Here is a 16,806-nt window from a genome sequence, read left to right on the forward strand (position 1 = left end):
GACAACTCTCCATCCAAGACACAATTTGTAAAAGTAAACCATTATAGGTCAAAGTACTGCATGGATGTACTGACACATAGGAATCACATCTTGTGTTTCAGGTTTTGGTACATGTGACACTTTCTTATAAATTTGCAACTCTTTAAGAATTGCCTGATTGAATACCAACAAACTTGCACTGTTACAATTGAGTCAATGCAGGACATGAACATTGACACATCACTCTATTGGATTTAGTGGATTTGGATACAAAATCATGGACATACAATATTTTATTAAAATTTCAACTCAACTTTATTTCTGTTGATCTAGTGTAAAGATTGCATTCTTTTTACAATGTGAACAAAAACATTAAAAGATGAAACAATATTTCACATTTAGCTAAATTATATATTATAGATATGAGCTATCTCCCTTTGTTTGTGATTGTACACTTGTAGGTAAACCTATATGTTCAAATTAAATGGCATCTATTTTGTTTTTTCAGCCTTTGAATTGGTAGAAAAAGGGTAAGTTGTATTTAAATTGCCTGCTGATAAATTCTAGGAAGTTATAAATTTAAAAAAAAGATTAACATGAAACACAAACATACATTGCAAAAGAAAAAAAAATAGCAAGTTCTGTTTCCATTGTACTTTCAGATTGAGAATTGAAAGCCAAATGATGGAAATTGTAATTGTGAAAGAAAAGACATTTTTCATAAAGTTCAAATCAACAGTTAAACTCAAATGATTTAGTGGTAGAAGTTTCATTTCTTTCGTAATAATAGCAAAAAGGAAGGACATGGGGAATCCATCCTTGACACAAAATCAATACATGAACAGCAAGAACAACATATACACAACAAAAATAAAGGAGCAGCACATTTATTGCTGTTCTTCGTCTCAAAAATCAGTGAGGCCTTTAAAAAAAAGTTTAAAAAACTGTTGATTTTGCCTTTTGATTTTTGATTTTCCTTTCTGAATTTTCCTCGGAGTTCGGTATTTTTGTGTTTTTACTTTTTATATCACTGCTTGTTGGATTATGAAATAAAAATTGGGAAAAATAACAACCTACACGTATTACATAATGTGAAGATATAGCTCAGTCAGCGAAATCTCTAAAGAGTTGAATTTCATAATAAAACCATGCATAAAACATAAAACAGTATTGTAGCATTGATATTTGTAAAGTCATTAATATACCTCTGCTTTAATATCAATTGAAAAACATTTTATGATCTTTTGCAAAACAATGTTTCATCTGCACGTTATTATTACACTGTTTTTATGGAAAAGGTTACATCAGCATAAATCTTGATGACATAACCAAACAAAGTGACATTTTTATTAAGGTTATGATTTTGTATTTTATCTGTGAAAATTAATCAATTTATATGCATTTTCTGCTTTGAATAAAGTGTAGTTTCAACAACTATGAACAAAGGGAGATGTGGTAGGGTTGCCAATGAGACAACTATCCACCAAAGTTCAAATGGAGTGAATGTAGCAGTTATTGGCAACTGTACGACCTTCAACAATGAGAAAAACCCATATCCTATAGTCAGCTATGAAAGACCCTGACATGAAACAATTGAGAAAATAACATCCTAATTTATAACAAAATAATTGACCAAAAACAAAATACTGTCTTATATTATAGCGTCTTTAAAGGAGTTTTCAACACAGATGCAAAGTAGGTTTCACATTAAAAAAATTAAGGAGATTTTGTATGATGAGAATGCCAATGAGAAAAAAATATCCACCTGAGTTTAACATGTAGAAATGAAGTTGGTATAAGCAACTCAATCGGCATGCATATTATTTATAGAACTTGTAATATGTGATTAATGAACATGTCTTTTTGTCATATGAGTAATACAATGTGTTATGTATTTGTAGAGAGGTTATGGAGGTGCCTACAGAGAAGCCTTTATCAGAAGACCAAGCTTGGTCGTACTTCAGGGATGTCATTTTAGGAATAGAATATTGTAAGTTAGTTTTCCTCAAAAGAAAATTGAAGTTTTAAAAAAATAAGGATGAATCCATTATTAGGAAAGTATTGTTAAATCTGTTAAGGATGTGTTTAAAACTCAATCTTAGACTGAATGACAAAAATTCTGAAATGTACATGTTTGTGCCTCCTGTAAACCAACTTTTTTTTCGCGAATTTAGCATTTAGCAATTTCTCTTTTTGGTCACGACAATTTAATTTCAAAATTTTCAAATTTTCTTTAAAGTAATTAATGTAGGAATTATCCCATTTATACACATTAACAGCAACTAATATTCAGATTATTTTCCTGCTAGTGAAATTTGCAAAAAATAAATAGCTTTGCCTCACGAAAAATTAGTTAGTTCACCGTATTTGAAAGAGTGTCAAATAAGGTCTTCTGGGAAGGAGATGTAACATAGATAAAGTGTTTAAATTAGTGTTGACTTTCTTTATTTTCAAAATTAATCATGAACAGGTGTAAGGGTTAACTATATGGAAATATTGAATATAAACATGTAGTTTATTGAATATAAGTAGGTCTGGTTACATAGGTAAAAAGAAATAGCCGCAGTAAGTATGTGAGCATTCCTATTCGAAAAATTAAATGAAGAGGCTTATCTTTTGTTTTTATATTAACCTATGTTTCAATTTCTTTCAGTGCATCATCAAAAAATCATTCATCGAGATATTAAGCCTTCAAATCTGTTGTTAGGTGATGATGGTCATCTTAAGGTATGTATAGTATAAAATGACAGGTAGAAATTTAAAATTCTTTTGCTGATTTACGATGAAAATTATGCTTTAAGTAGCTTGAATTTGCTGTGTATGAGTTGTATGCTGTTTCAACAAAGAAAATAAACAAATTGAGATTGGCTCACACTAGTACACTAACACAATGTTATGCATAATTAGCTGTGTTTTAAAAATTCATTGAAAGATGGTGATAATAATTAAGCATACATGTATGAAACATTAGAAAAAGACAAAATAATCTATTAAGAACAGTAAACAAAGGTTACTAAGAAAATTATAAAATATCCTTCATTGAACTTTTTTCTGGTATGTAAGTCTGGTACTATATTAAAAAATCTAAAAATTTGAGAGCTGATAGTTTATGCATTTTATTGAATATATCCATACTTTAAAATAAGTATGTGTATTTATAGAAAAAAAATATAGATAAACTAGTGACAATTAATGCATCTGATAAAGAAAATTTAATTTTATACTTTGATGACACTATTATGACCATGAGTTAAAAATAGAATTAAAGCTCATGAAAAAAACATAACTCTTATTTTTCTCTCCTTTTAGATAGCAGATTTTGGTGTGAGTAATGAATTTACAGGAACAGATATATCACTCAGTAATACTGCAGGTACCCCAGCCTTTATGGCTCCAGAAACTTTAAGAGGTATTTTTTTAATCTGCATAGTCATCTTTCTAAAATTGTATTGATGTATAACAGGAAATCAGTGTTTCAGTAAGTGTAAAAGCAGATAAGTAAACTTCAGTTGTACATCAACACACAAAAAACAGGCAAGAAAAAAGTAAGGTCAACAGTTAAAATCATCAGATAGCAGGCCTAAAATTTTGTACACCAAACTTGTTCCTGGCTAACAAAAGGCTCATCAGTAAAACCTGAACCAAAAAGTGATTTCTTTATTTTAAAAACTATGACACTACAAAATAAAGATAATTTAAAAAAAAAATGAGTTTATTGAATTGTTAAGGAGGCTCGAGGGTATAAAAATTTCAGAAAAAAAAATAAACATTTGTTTTTCATTACAAATTTTATTTGTTACCTTTTGTAGTTGTTACTTTATCATATGGTACAAAAATCATTCAAAACAATCAATTCGTGTTGGCCCCAGATGACTTTCAAAATGTATACATCCAAATTATCTCCCTTTGGTGGAAAAATGCCATTTTTTGGCTTTAAAATTGAAATATCTTTTTCAATACATCGGTGACCTATATTTTTTAATATAATTTTCTTATAAGCTGTACTTAAACTACATTATTGTAAATTTTGAGCGATTTCTGTAATAAATTTCTTTTTATATTTCGATATTAACTTTATTTCTCCTATTACTACAACAGAAAAAACCCACTTTTACAAAAATGTATGCTTCTTTCGAAGGCAGATTGTGAGCGCAAATGAACGGTGACCCCACTTCTTTATTTTATTTTTCTATTAACTATAAGATAAAGTTCATTTATAGAAAAATATAGAGAAATCCTATATAAATGATTTAGACCCGCGAACCCCCTTAAGTTGTGGTAAAAAAAAAAAGTCTGGTAAGAAGTTCGAATTCTAATAGCAGCACTTTAATATATATCCTGTAAAAAAAGTTTGCACACTCTGAAAAATGGCATGTATAAAAAAGAGGATATTTCTTACTGTACATACCAAAAGAAGAAACTATTGATTGCTTTTAACATTTGAGAACAAGGTACAGGTTAAACTTATAGTAAAACACAACTGATTCCTTTGTTGTAAAAAATATTTCTTTTTTTTTTTATTTTCAGAAGAGAAAGAAAATTTTAGTGGAAAGGTATGTGATTTATTTTATACAGTTCTGACCTTTATCAATTGCATTTCGATTTTAATATGTAAATAATGGTGTAGGGAGAATGAAATGGTCTCCTAATCTATTGTTATCTTTGAATAAATGTCTCTTATATAATATTTTTAAAGATTCATAAGTCTCTTCCAATAACAAACAATATAATGAAATGACTCTCATTTTCCAAAATTAACAGATATATACTTTAAAGCTGAAAACTCATCTAACAAAAGATAAGCACCAAACTAATTTAGCAGAACTGACTGTTTCTGATAGCTAGTTTGTTGTAAATAACAACAATTAAAATAAGTTTTTTATAATATATTTCAGGCACTAGACATATGGGCCATGGGTATCACATTGTACTGTTTTGTGTTTGGACAGGTAAGTTTTAATTCAACAAAACCAAAGCATATGAAAATATATTATGTTTATTTGTAGTATAATTTAAATTGGAAAAAAAAATCTATTTGAGTAATGTTGAAAAGAGGAGTGTCTAAAACTACAAGTTGCCTTGAAGCATTTTTAAATAAAAAAAGAGCTAATGGCTGAACACAATATTCATGACTTCATATTTGGTCAGCAGCATAAATATGAGTCTGCCTGACAACTACTTCCTGTTATCTGCTACTTTGTATTCTGGTTTTTTAAATATAATAATAAATTATTTGTAAGGGGAGATAATTTATGGTATTTCATGAAATAACGACATGAAAATAAGGAGTTGTGGTGTGATTGCAAATGGGACAACTATCACCTGCAGTTCAAATGAAGTGGAAGTTTGCAATTATAGGCAAGCATAAAGCCTTCATCAATGAGAAAAACCCAAACTGTATAATTGGCTATAAAAGGTCCTGACATGAAAAATAGTTTATACCAATACAATTTATGAAAAAATAAATATAACAGACTAGGAAAAAAAACCAACTACTGTATAACAGGCTCCTGACTAAGGATATGCACATGAAGAATTTTAAAATATATATTTATGTATTCCTGTATATATATACGGCATATATTATCTGGTATACACAATTTATTTTTCTTTTGATTAGAAATTTAAGATTTATATTGTTTGATTTTCAGGTTCCATTTAAAGATGAATTCCCTTTAGCACTTCACAACAAAATATTAAAGGACCCAGTTAAGTTCCCTACCAAGTAAGTAAGATATGTAATATATTGTTAATATAATCGCTAATGATTTCCCTTTAATATTTACATAAATGTTTTATTTAGGAAAAAAGAAATATATGTGTTTATGATTTAAACAATGCATTTAGGTCTCAGCAAAATACAATTTTAGTGACTTTTTCTAGTTCAAAATGCAATATCGATGATGAAAATTTATTAATACTTTCAACTATCTAAATACTTTCAAAACAACTTTTACCAAGCCAAAAATTCATTTGCATTATTACTTATGCATGTTAAAGTTTATATGACAATAAAATATTTGATTTGATTTGATATATAATATTTGTATATTTTTTGCAGTATAAAGATAACAGATTCCCTAACAGATTTGATACAGAAGATGTTAAATAAGAATCCAGACAACAGAATTACCTTGCCCCAGATAAAGGTCGGTATACAAAATTCATATATATTTTGATCATAACGACCCTCCATACCGTTGGTATCCACTTCTGGGACTTTATCGTACTACAGGTTCACCATGCATTGGTTCACACACATTTACAAAACTAAAATACATTTCATCAATTATGCTCCAAGAAGAGTTATATTGGGCCCGTTTACACTAGCAATAAATATCAATCTTTACTGAGAGCGATAAAAAAAAAGATCAATCTTTGGTCTCATGTAAATGGGAAAGATCGACCAGAGGTCGTTTTAAAAATATTGATCTTATTTGAATCCATCTTTCTTTTAGTGTAAACACTTTTTTCAGGTGAATGATATATTTAGATATGAAAATAAATCTGTGCATGTTTGGGGGCAAAAACACAGGTGTTTCAAAACGATAGATGGAATAAGAAAAGTAAACCTAGATTCCGCTGTTTTTGGATTATTTCTTAATCAATAAGTTTTATTTATTACATTGGTTGCAATGAATTACATTGATTTCCCAGTTAGATAAAAACCGATAATTTCACTCTCTGACATCATACAACAATAGGCGTTGTCAAGACATCGATAATGTCAAAACAAAACCTGCGTAGGAAAAACAAATAGTTCCTTGCATTTTGTACATTAATTTCATAAAAAAAAAAGCCATTTGACAATGTAATAAAAAGTATAACTAATCGCCGTATTTGAATATAAAAAATAAGACAACTTGTGACCGAACGCCGCTATGGATTAAACTCGTGCTGTGCACTCGTTTAATCTATGCATCGTTCGGTCACGCGTTGTATTATTTTTTTATATTCAAATACGGCGATTAGTTATACTATAATTCTTTGCTGCAAATCCTCATCTTCAAACGCTATGACCATTCTTTTTTTAGGGGAGATTACACACATATCTTTTTGATGACTTGTGATGTATGAACCTAAATAATAATTAATAAATCCATACGAAACCCCAATGAGCAAACTATCTTCTACATCATTTTGAAATGCGTGCCAAATGCAGAATTGTGTTTACTATTCTATTTTTAGGATTATTTGTTTACAAAATATAAGGTAAAAAGGTCAGACCTGTTGTTTTAATGATGAAGTGTAAATGCACTGGATTAAATAAGATTGATCTTCTTGCTTGTGCAATGTTAACACAAACTAATCTTTTTAAGATCTATTCAATTTCGTACAAGTGTAAATGGGGTCTTATATTAAGAAGATACCCTGAGAATACAATTACATTTCTGTTAATCTTTATTTATATAAGTTACAAGGTCATACTGTATGTTACTCAAAATATATTATCTTTTCTGGCAAACATGTCTCTTCTTAAATCTTAAATTTGTTTTGGACTTTATTGAACAGTTTTTCTTGTTTTAATTGAGATTTGTCAAGATGTAACCAGATTGTTTTGGTCGCATTTAAAAATTAACACCTCATGATCAGTGGATTCGTTTTAATATAAGAAATGACCCTGCTAATCAGTACAAAGAAAGATAACTCTATTCATTCTAGGTGACAATATGGACATATATATGGTTTTCCATGTCTTTGACTTAAAAATCTATCTACATCATCATAAATACACATCTTAACATTTTAACATATTGTATTCTACCAAATATTCTTCTGATAATCATTGACAGGTCATTCCATTCAATTAGTAACAGCATTATATTTAGTAAACATAAAGCAATGCGTACAGTAACAAAATGATAAATTTGACTGTGCCAACTTTGTTAAACTGATTTAATATACTTTTATATGTTTAAATCTATTTTATACACCTTTAATTCTAAAATCATTCATACTGACCATTCATGCAAAATCATCTATACAATCCATTCATATCAGTATTTTAGTTTTAATGTGAAATATTAAATAGAGAAAACTGACCTGATAATAGAATCAAAGATGTCCACACATATACACATATCAAAACAACAGCACACAACCATACCATTCAAAGTATGAGTAAATTCTGAGCTAACAATAGAATTTCCCTCCAAAATGACCATATGACTAAATTGGCCAATTATAATAAAGAAGAGAAAAAATCACAATACAAACTAGTAAAACACAGAGAGTAAACAAATAACAAATGTATCAAAACTCACTGAGCCATGAAAAGATCATACAATGAACATAACCAGTGGAGCATGACTAGTAACTACTCACTAAGTACTTAAAATTAAAAAAAAAATTTAATAATATTACACCCATCAAATATATAGTACATGTATCACAATATCAAAGTATAGTCACACTACCACAAAGTAGTAGATTATTTACAAGAATATTAGCATAAGTTTTTGTAGAAAAAAAATCAAAAGTGTTTTCTTATTTATTTTAGTTAAATCCATGGGTAACTAAAGGAGGAACTTGTTCCCTGCCAACAGAGGAGGAGAACTGTACACTGGTTACCATTACTGAAGAAGATATAGATAATGTTGTTAAACATGTGCCAAAACTAGATACACTTGTAAGTAAACCAATCAAGTGCAGTGGCAGATCCAGGGGGAGGGTTCTGGGGGTTAAATCCCCCCTTTTTTGGGGAAGATCAATGCATTTGAATGGGGACATATAGTTGGAACCCCCCCTTTGTTCTGGGTTGGGAACCCCCCTTCTTCAAATCAAGTATTGGTATAAAATGATTGACAGATTGTTGGTGCTTTACATCACTTTCAGCACACTTTGCTAAGCAGTGTGGTTTTATTGGTGATTAATATATATTAACAAAGATACCAAAAAAAACACCAATTTTCGTCAGGAAAAGTAGCAATCCTATTCAATGATAGATTACAGTATAATGTTCATTTGCCAAAAGCATATGAAAAAAAATATATATATTATTCCAATCTGCCTTATAATATCGTATTCGGTCATGTATAGTACACATTTATGTAAAGTTCGCACCCCCTTTTCATCTCCTTAAAATTGAGGAAAAAAATTGTAATTTAAAAAAAAAAAATTATTATATAAAAGTCTTGTTCACTGTAAATATCCCTTGAAAGGGACATATTATTCATGTATTTAATAAGGGAAAAAAATTGCTTAATAATAATGAAATGATAGAGCTTTTCATCAGGTAATTAATCTGGCAAGAATGAAACAATGACAAACTTAAACCTGCTTAAGTTTACATTAATGCATGTTTAAAATGTACAAGGTTTACAAATATGAATTTCCTTTTTCCTATTCTAGCATTTTTAGGTATAATTTGGTTAAAATGTAGAAGAAATTGCTAATTAAGGGGAGTTAACTCCATAAAGGAGTAGGTCCGGTAAGAGCCCTTTTTGGCCCCAAAATATAGCAGTTTTACAAAATTGTTAAAATGTAAACTTTTAGTTATTTATTGGATAGTAGAATGGTTCTGCTACATAAATATTGGCTGGTTTTGGCAATACAATGCACAGATATCGGGTACTAGCACCATTAAGTCATGCTAAATTACTGAAATCATCAAAATTCAAGCATTTTATTTAAATTTTAGACGGTTTCCGTGTAAAACGGAAGTGGCCGCATTCGTGTTCATCCAAAATATTGAAATGGAACTTGTATTTGATGATAATACATAACATATATAAAGATTGAGGATGAACACGGATGCGGCCACTTTCATTTTTGACAAAAACCATCTGAAAAGTGAAATTTTTTCGCATATTTGGTAGATTTTTCATATTTTAGCTTGAATCGGATCGTTTTTTATGACTAAATGAGTTAAAATCTTTCATAAAAAATAATTGAATCAAATGAAATAGACACTTAAGTGTTTAAAAAGTGGTCAAAATTTTTCGTCAGATGAAACTGAAATTTGAGGCCAAAATCGGTCCTTACCGGACCTACTCCTTTGCTATCATGCATTCTAACCAAAAGTTATGTACAGATATCTCAATTACCAGCCCAGCAGAAACAAAAGACCTTTCATTCCTTCCTCAGAATTCAAAATAAAATGGTTAGTTTAGCAGGTTTTTTTCAACCATTTTTAAGCCCCATTTATAAGGCATTTTGTCTGGTCTGTATCTCCGTACGTTCGTTCGTGCATTCTTTCGTTCGTTCATTCGTTCGTTCGTCTGTCAATCTGTTATTCTGTTCGTCCCGCTTCAGGTTAAAGTTTTTGGTTGAGGTAGTTGTACTTGTTAAGTCCTCATAAATTTCACTTGCCCATGCCAGTAGTCAGCAATTTTGCATTCACATGAAATATCATTGATGTAAATTTACTGCTTTGATAAAATAGTCAATTATGTTTTAATAAATTAATATAAGTTATCTTTTACTTTGCAGATCTTAGTGAAGAGTATTTTGAGACAGAAATCCTTTAAGAATCCATTCCACAAAGACAATGGAGAACATAAGAAGACATCCAGGTCACATTCTGCACCAGATGCATTTGCTCAAGTTGTTAAAAGGTACCAGAGTAATTAATATACTGTATATTTCAGAAATTATTACGTGCATTTATTATTGCAATTTTGTCATTTTAGACTAAGAAGCGATTTTGATGTTAGCGATATTGAGGAAAATCCTGTTTAATTCATATAGAAAATTTCAAAATGCAAGTTTAAATTATTGTGATTTCAACCCTGTTGCATTTGTCCCAATAATAAAAACATCGCATTAATTTCTAAATCTACAGTAGTACTCCGAAATTAAGCTGGTCTTTTCTTATCTGAGAACAGCTTTATTATTTATTTGACAAAAGGTCTAATTATGCCCCACCTAAGATAGTAGAGGGGCATTACGTTTTCTGGTCTGTGCCTCCGTTCGTCTGTACTATCGTAGGTGGGGCATAAAACATAATGCATTACCACTCCCTCAGATTTCCTGTCATATTTACTTGTCCATGTTTACTTGTCCAAGAAACAGTTGGAAAATTAAAATTAATGTAATGATTTTATTTGAAACACGTAGTGAGTATACTTTGTTTATTGATCAAGCTATTTTGTATATCAAAATAATCATAATGCATATCTTCAGATTTTATAATCATGTTTTTTTATTGCAGAAAAATGTCAGAATCCAAGATGGAATCCAGTGTTGAAGAGGTGTCATGACAGAATTACTTCCCTTTAATCTACTGAATGACTTGTCCTGATTGGATGCCAGGTTGATGGTTGTGATATTTGTCTTACAAACAACTATTGTTTTATATTTAAAACTTTGACTTTTATCTAGATTTTATATATCTACCAATATTTTAATGTTGAACAATTATAGCTTTATTGTATTTGGTAACTTGAGGGTGTGTTATATTTTATATGATAATATGTGGGGTGTACTTAATGTATGCAAATAAAAAAATTCATATTGTTGATGCACAACTTTTCATATTAAAATGTTTTTTATACTTATTACACAATTGTACATATTTTCTAATGGGTAAATTTTAATCAAATTTCAACATTTTATATAACTAGATTGTAGAAAAAAATTATAGTTAAGTAGCACTTTTTTATATTTTATACAGCATACATGTACAAGGATTATATATGTAAATCTAATACAGTCTCACAATTTAGAATTAGCTTTTTTAATATTTTTATGTTATTAATTTCTAATTTTATTGCATTTTTTATCTGGCTCTATCACTAGTGCTAGTTAAAATTTGTTTTCCTTTTTAATTTTGTCTGTACTTAATACTGTTACAATAACACATAGCTGTTGGTGCGATAGAGCAGATTATTACCCAGAGAAAATTTGTCAACCAAGGCTAAGCCAAGGATAACAATATTTTACGAGGGATAACAGTATGCTCTATCAACTTACAGTAAATTCAGAAATTATTGCGTGCATTTATTATTGCGATTTTGTCATTTTAGACTTTAAAGCTATTTTATTTATTACGATTTTGAGATATATGTTGTTAAATGCATATTAAATATTTCAAAATGCAAGTTTAAATTATTGCGTTTACAAATCTTCCGCATTTTTTGCAATAATAAAAACCTCGCAATAATTTTTGAATTTACAGTAATTTATTATACTGAATGTTCTGTTATTCCCCTCTATTGAATAGCAAGCTCAAGTGTATTGTAAAAGACAACCACCAGTAGTTAAAAAATCACACAATTGATCAAGAGTCCCTGTGAAGGACACTAGAGAATGGTTTTTGCTATGGAATAGGTTAAATTACCTCCCTTATATTAATCAATCAAAAACTGACATTTTAACATGAACTATAATAACTGGGTATTTTTGTTTTGCAGTAATTTTTTGTTTAAAAACACAAAACATGACACACAAACAAAGAATATCTTAAAGATTACACATAAATGGAGATTGTCTAAAACATTACTCATGGACAGAAAAACATATAAAACATGACAGACAAACCGAGACCATCTTGATTTTTATACAGAGGTCTCAATCAATTTTGGGCTGTTAAATGACCATTACAAATATTATTAAAAACATATTGAATGATACATTTTTAAATCAGTTTTCATTTATCAATCAAAATATTTCACAACTAAACGGGTATTTTTGTAACTAGCCTTAAGTGGGGGAGATAGGGGTTTGACCTCTAGCTGACCAAACATTTTGTTTAATATTAGAGTTTGTGTATTTTCTCCCCCAAGCATACTGCATTTAGGAGTAAGAGCAATTGTCAGTTCTTTTCAGAGTTATAAGAATGCTTCTGAGCAGGATAATATATCTTCCATCAGACCTTAACTTTATGTTTAAGATCTGACATAGACTGTTGGTCACATGCATAGCAAAGTATACTCATATCTCATTAACATTTTGTCAACCTGGACAGCATGTTGATTTTCTATTATGGATGTTGAGCAGCCTTTATAAACAATCACAATTGATTTTTTTTTTTAATGAATTCCATTTGATATGATTAGTTTTTCTAATAACTTAATGCAAACATTGAATTTTAATTATAAAAGCACAATTTCTTTATGTTCCATTTTGTGCATACTATTATAATATATATAATTATATTTTGTAGCACACAAGGTACTTTTTGCATGAAAATAATAACATTTAAAAACTTTTCATACTTTGTATTAGAACATAAGTCACAGATAATCAACTGATACTGTTACATATAATGGTATATAACCAATTCACAGCCTGTTCGCTATAGCTTTAATATCAATGCTGGAGTTTTTTTGGAATCTCAATTTTTTTATTCAGAGTTTTAGATCTTATTTTTCAAAGCCACTTTTTGGGGAAGAGTAATTGGGGAATAAACATTCCAAATAAACTTTTCAGTTGTTCAGAAGATAAATGTTATGATCAGTAGCTACAATCTTGTATTATACAAACAAACAAAGATCTGTAGATGTCTTTTGGTTTTTTTGTGTCATTGGGTTGCAGTCTTAATGATGACTTTAGATTTTTGTGCACTTTTCGATACATTTCCTATGTCTCAGTGCTCATGTTATTAGGTCAAAGTTGTTCAATGACCTCATTTCCACAGATTGACCTCAGGTCAACCAAATTTTTTTCATTCCTTAAAATAACTTTAGATTGATATATTGACATTTGCCCCACAAGTATTTAACTCATTTTAAATGAAGCTTTTCAAACTCCTATTGGAAATAGGTACGGAGCACATAGTCATGTCTAAAATGAACTATTTATACATGTATAAGTAAAACTTTTTTCTATCAGCAGTCCAAACTGAATAATTGCATTTCTAATCAATTAGGTAACTATACCAATCAAATAATCAGGTTCTAAAAAATGTACCAAGAATAGGGATAGGAGGGGTCCTGATCCCGAAATTACTGGCTTAAAAACACGAAATCCTGAAATCCTTAAAAACATGAAATCCTGAGGTTCCGAAATTCGAAAAAAATAATTCCCAGATCCTGAAATGGTCAATCCCGAAATCCCAAGCTTAAAAACACTAGATCCTGGAGTCCCTATAAAGGTCCTATCCCACCTCTACAAAGGATTCAATCTGGAAATGGGAAACAGCTAGTGAAACCAAATTAGTGTTAATTGTTATAGGAAGAAGAAGTCTACTGATTGTAAGATATCAGTTTATATGTTGTTCTGTACTGAAATGCTGTGAAAGGATTTTTTTTTTTCAAATTGATCGTACTTACAATATTTTTAATAACAGATCTATTATCATGATATCTAACAAAATGAACTGTTTCTGTTATAATATAAAAATGTTTTATGAAATCCAAATATTTTAAATGTTTTTATTTATTATGTTTTATGATTATTATATTTCTGTATATTTAGTTTTTGTTCTATATGTATTTTAATGTCTTTCGGGTATTTTATTGTATATAAAGAGTCAATTTATTCATTATAGATAAATTTTATATTTCATTCCAATAAAAATTTTAAACTTTTCAGATGTTTTATTGATCAGTAATAATGATGAAGTTCCTTCAACCAACCCTTAATGTACATATTTCTCATACCTGCCAACTTTTCAAAATGCCATGGGGGTTTTGTGTTCAAGATGACTGTCATAGTCCTAAAAAACCTTCAACTTGCTGAAAATACATTTTAATGTTGTTTTTTTGGGTCCTTTATACTTTTATAAGCCTAAAATCATTGTAAAATTAAATTGTTTTGTTTTAATTGTGGACACAATTGCACTTTCAAAAATTTCAATTTGGGAACCTCCATGGGGGAAATCCCCCGCACATAGTGACAGTTAGCAGGTATGATTTCTGTCAGATCCCTCAAAATATTAAAGCTGGATTAATTTATTTCAAATGGTTACCAATATCGATATCTTTGATTTAGGAAAACTTGTATTTTTCGTAGAAATTTGTTTTTATGGTTTTGCGAGTGACCAGTTATACAAGCCTATAGAAAATAAGTAATTCATTGAACAATTATAAGTTTATAGTTCACCTGTTACCACCATAATCAGTATCCAACCACCCTGATGAATCTACAGTAATTGTGATCGATTGCAATTTTCACCTTGGTTAGAGAAATCTGGAATGGCAAAGATTAATCAGAAGGTTGTTGAAATATTTTTTACCCTTCCCTGGTTCAATGATATCAGAATAATTTTGAAGCCCCATTTATGGGCATTATGTTTTCTGGTCTGTGTGTGGGCTGGCCCATTAGTCTCCCTTCAGGTTAAAGTTTTTGATGAAGTTGAAGTCCAATCAACTTGAAACTAAGTACACATGTTCCTTATGATATGATTTTTCTAATTTTAATGAACCTAGAAAATGATAGTGGGAATGGGGCATCTGTGTAGTAGGGACACATTCTTGTTTTTCCTCTTTAAAACTTTATTTAGACGAAGAGTATGTGGAATTAATTAAATATTATTGAGGATTCATTAAGTTTTGTGGGTTCCAATTTTCGTAGTTTGAGGGAAAATTGCATATTGGTGAATACTTTATTTCGTGGTTTTGGTAAAGTCTACATATATTCCTTAAAATAATTTGTAATTCATGGAATAATAAAATTTTTGGTTCCCCAGAACCCACAAATTTAGCATTCAACAAATATTAATGAATCCACAGTATGCCTTAATGTCTTTAACCATGTTTTTGCACAAATGATCAGGTCAACGTAATCCGAAATTATACATGACGATGTTATACCAACAATATTTGGTTGTGATTTATTCAAAGGAAAATATGTCATCTCAAGTTTCATTGACCTTTAAATTAAAAAAACTTCATGAAGTTGCTGTCTTACATTATGCTCTTAGAGCCACAACTTACCCGCTTGGAGTCAGATCCTTAGAACTAGTCCATACTTCTTATACTATTGCTATGTTCCATGTTGAAAAGGGTGAGTTTTGGCTTTATACAAATGGAAGCCAATCTTGGTCTAAATCATCCTTATGGTGTTTGACTCTGAAGTTTTATCAACAGAGTTTAATTGACAAGGTTTTAAGAAATCACAATGTCACTATTAAGCCTTCAACAATAAACAAAAACTATACCCTGTAGTCAGCCATAAAAGACACAAACACAACATCATGTGAAACAGTTGAAACGAAAAAAAACCTAAAAGGCCTAATTTATGAAAAGAATAAAAAAACATATAACACAGCAACCCAAAACAGCCCTATGAATTACTGAATAACCAGCACATATAGAATGTGACACGGTTAAAAATCTTTTTTAGCGCGCTGCAATGCTCTCCTAACTTGGACCAATGGTGTTAGAGCACAAAATAAGAATGACCTGATAGAAACAGCATTAAATAGCTTATCTCATCAGACACACAACAAGCACTACACACAACTATGCACTGTTGCTTTATCTAGAGTTCTGCTAATACATCACATGTTCCAAAAAATTTTGTGAATACTGGTATTATAAGCATAAATCCCATACTTTGATCTATAAAACAATGTCAAATCATGCATTTAAAATCAATCATATGTCGCCTGAGCTTGTGCTTATGTTTTTATAGCAACAATAATCAAAATGAAAGTTACAAACGATATGCCAAAAAAAGTCCCAATACCGTACAGCTGTACAAAATAATTTTATAATTGGCCAATGTTTTTGCAGTGAGGAGTTCCAACATGTGAGATGATTTGAATTTGTCAGACACCTACTTACTGTTTTCAAATATACTTCACTTAAGAGGGTACCTAACACTACAGGGAGATAACTATGCAATAACAGCTAAATGTTTAAACTATGTTGTGCTGTTAAGGGAATATTAAGCTTCTCAATGATCAAAATTGGTGTTTGTCAAACTGCTATTTAACCAGCG

General features: G+C 29.8%; 1 protein-coding gene across 4 annotated transcripts in view; it reads left to right on the plus strand.

Annotated features, from left to right (window-relative positions):
• The window catches only part of LOC134680757 (calcium/calmodulin-dependent protein kinase kinase 1-like), a 72,446-nt gene extending 58,665 nt beyond the window's left edge, over positions 1-13,781 (plus strand). For all 4 annotated transcript variants that reach the window (XM_063539977.1, XM_063539978.1, XM_063539980.1 and 1 more), the window contains 11 exons: positions 488-509; positions 1,881-1,969; positions 2,633-2,706; positions 3,289-3,388; positions 4,507-4,532; positions 4,875-4,928; positions 5,631-5,704; positions 6,041-6,128; positions 8,480-8,608; positions 10,411-10,535; positions 11,132-13,781. In XM_063539977.1, the coding sequence (XP_063396047.1) occupies positions 488-509; positions 1,881-1,969; positions 2,633-2,706; positions 3,289-3,388; positions 4,507-4,532; positions 4,875-4,928; positions 5,631-5,704; positions 6,041-6,128; positions 8,480-8,608; positions 10,411-10,535; positions 11,132-11,180 (830 nt within the window). In that variant the 3' untranslated portion in view covers positions 11,181-13,781. The remainder of the gene's footprint in view (positions 1-487; positions 510-1,880; positions 1,970-2,632; positions 2,707-3,288; positions 3,389-4,506; positions 4,533-4,874; positions 4,929-5,630; positions 5,705-6,040; positions 6,129-8,479; positions 8,609-10,410; positions 10,536-11,131) is intronic.
• The last annotated feature ends 3,025 nt before the right edge of the window (positions 13,782-16,806 follow it).

This window comes from Mytilus trossulus, chromosome 8, assembly GCF_036588685.1.
Source record: "Mytilus trossulus isolate FHL-02 chromosome 8, PNRI_Mtr1.1.1.hap1, whole genome shotgun sequence".
NCBI classification, from domain to species: Eukaryota; Metazoa; Mollusca; class Bivalvia; order Mytilida; family Mytilidae; genus Mytilus; species Mytilus trossulus.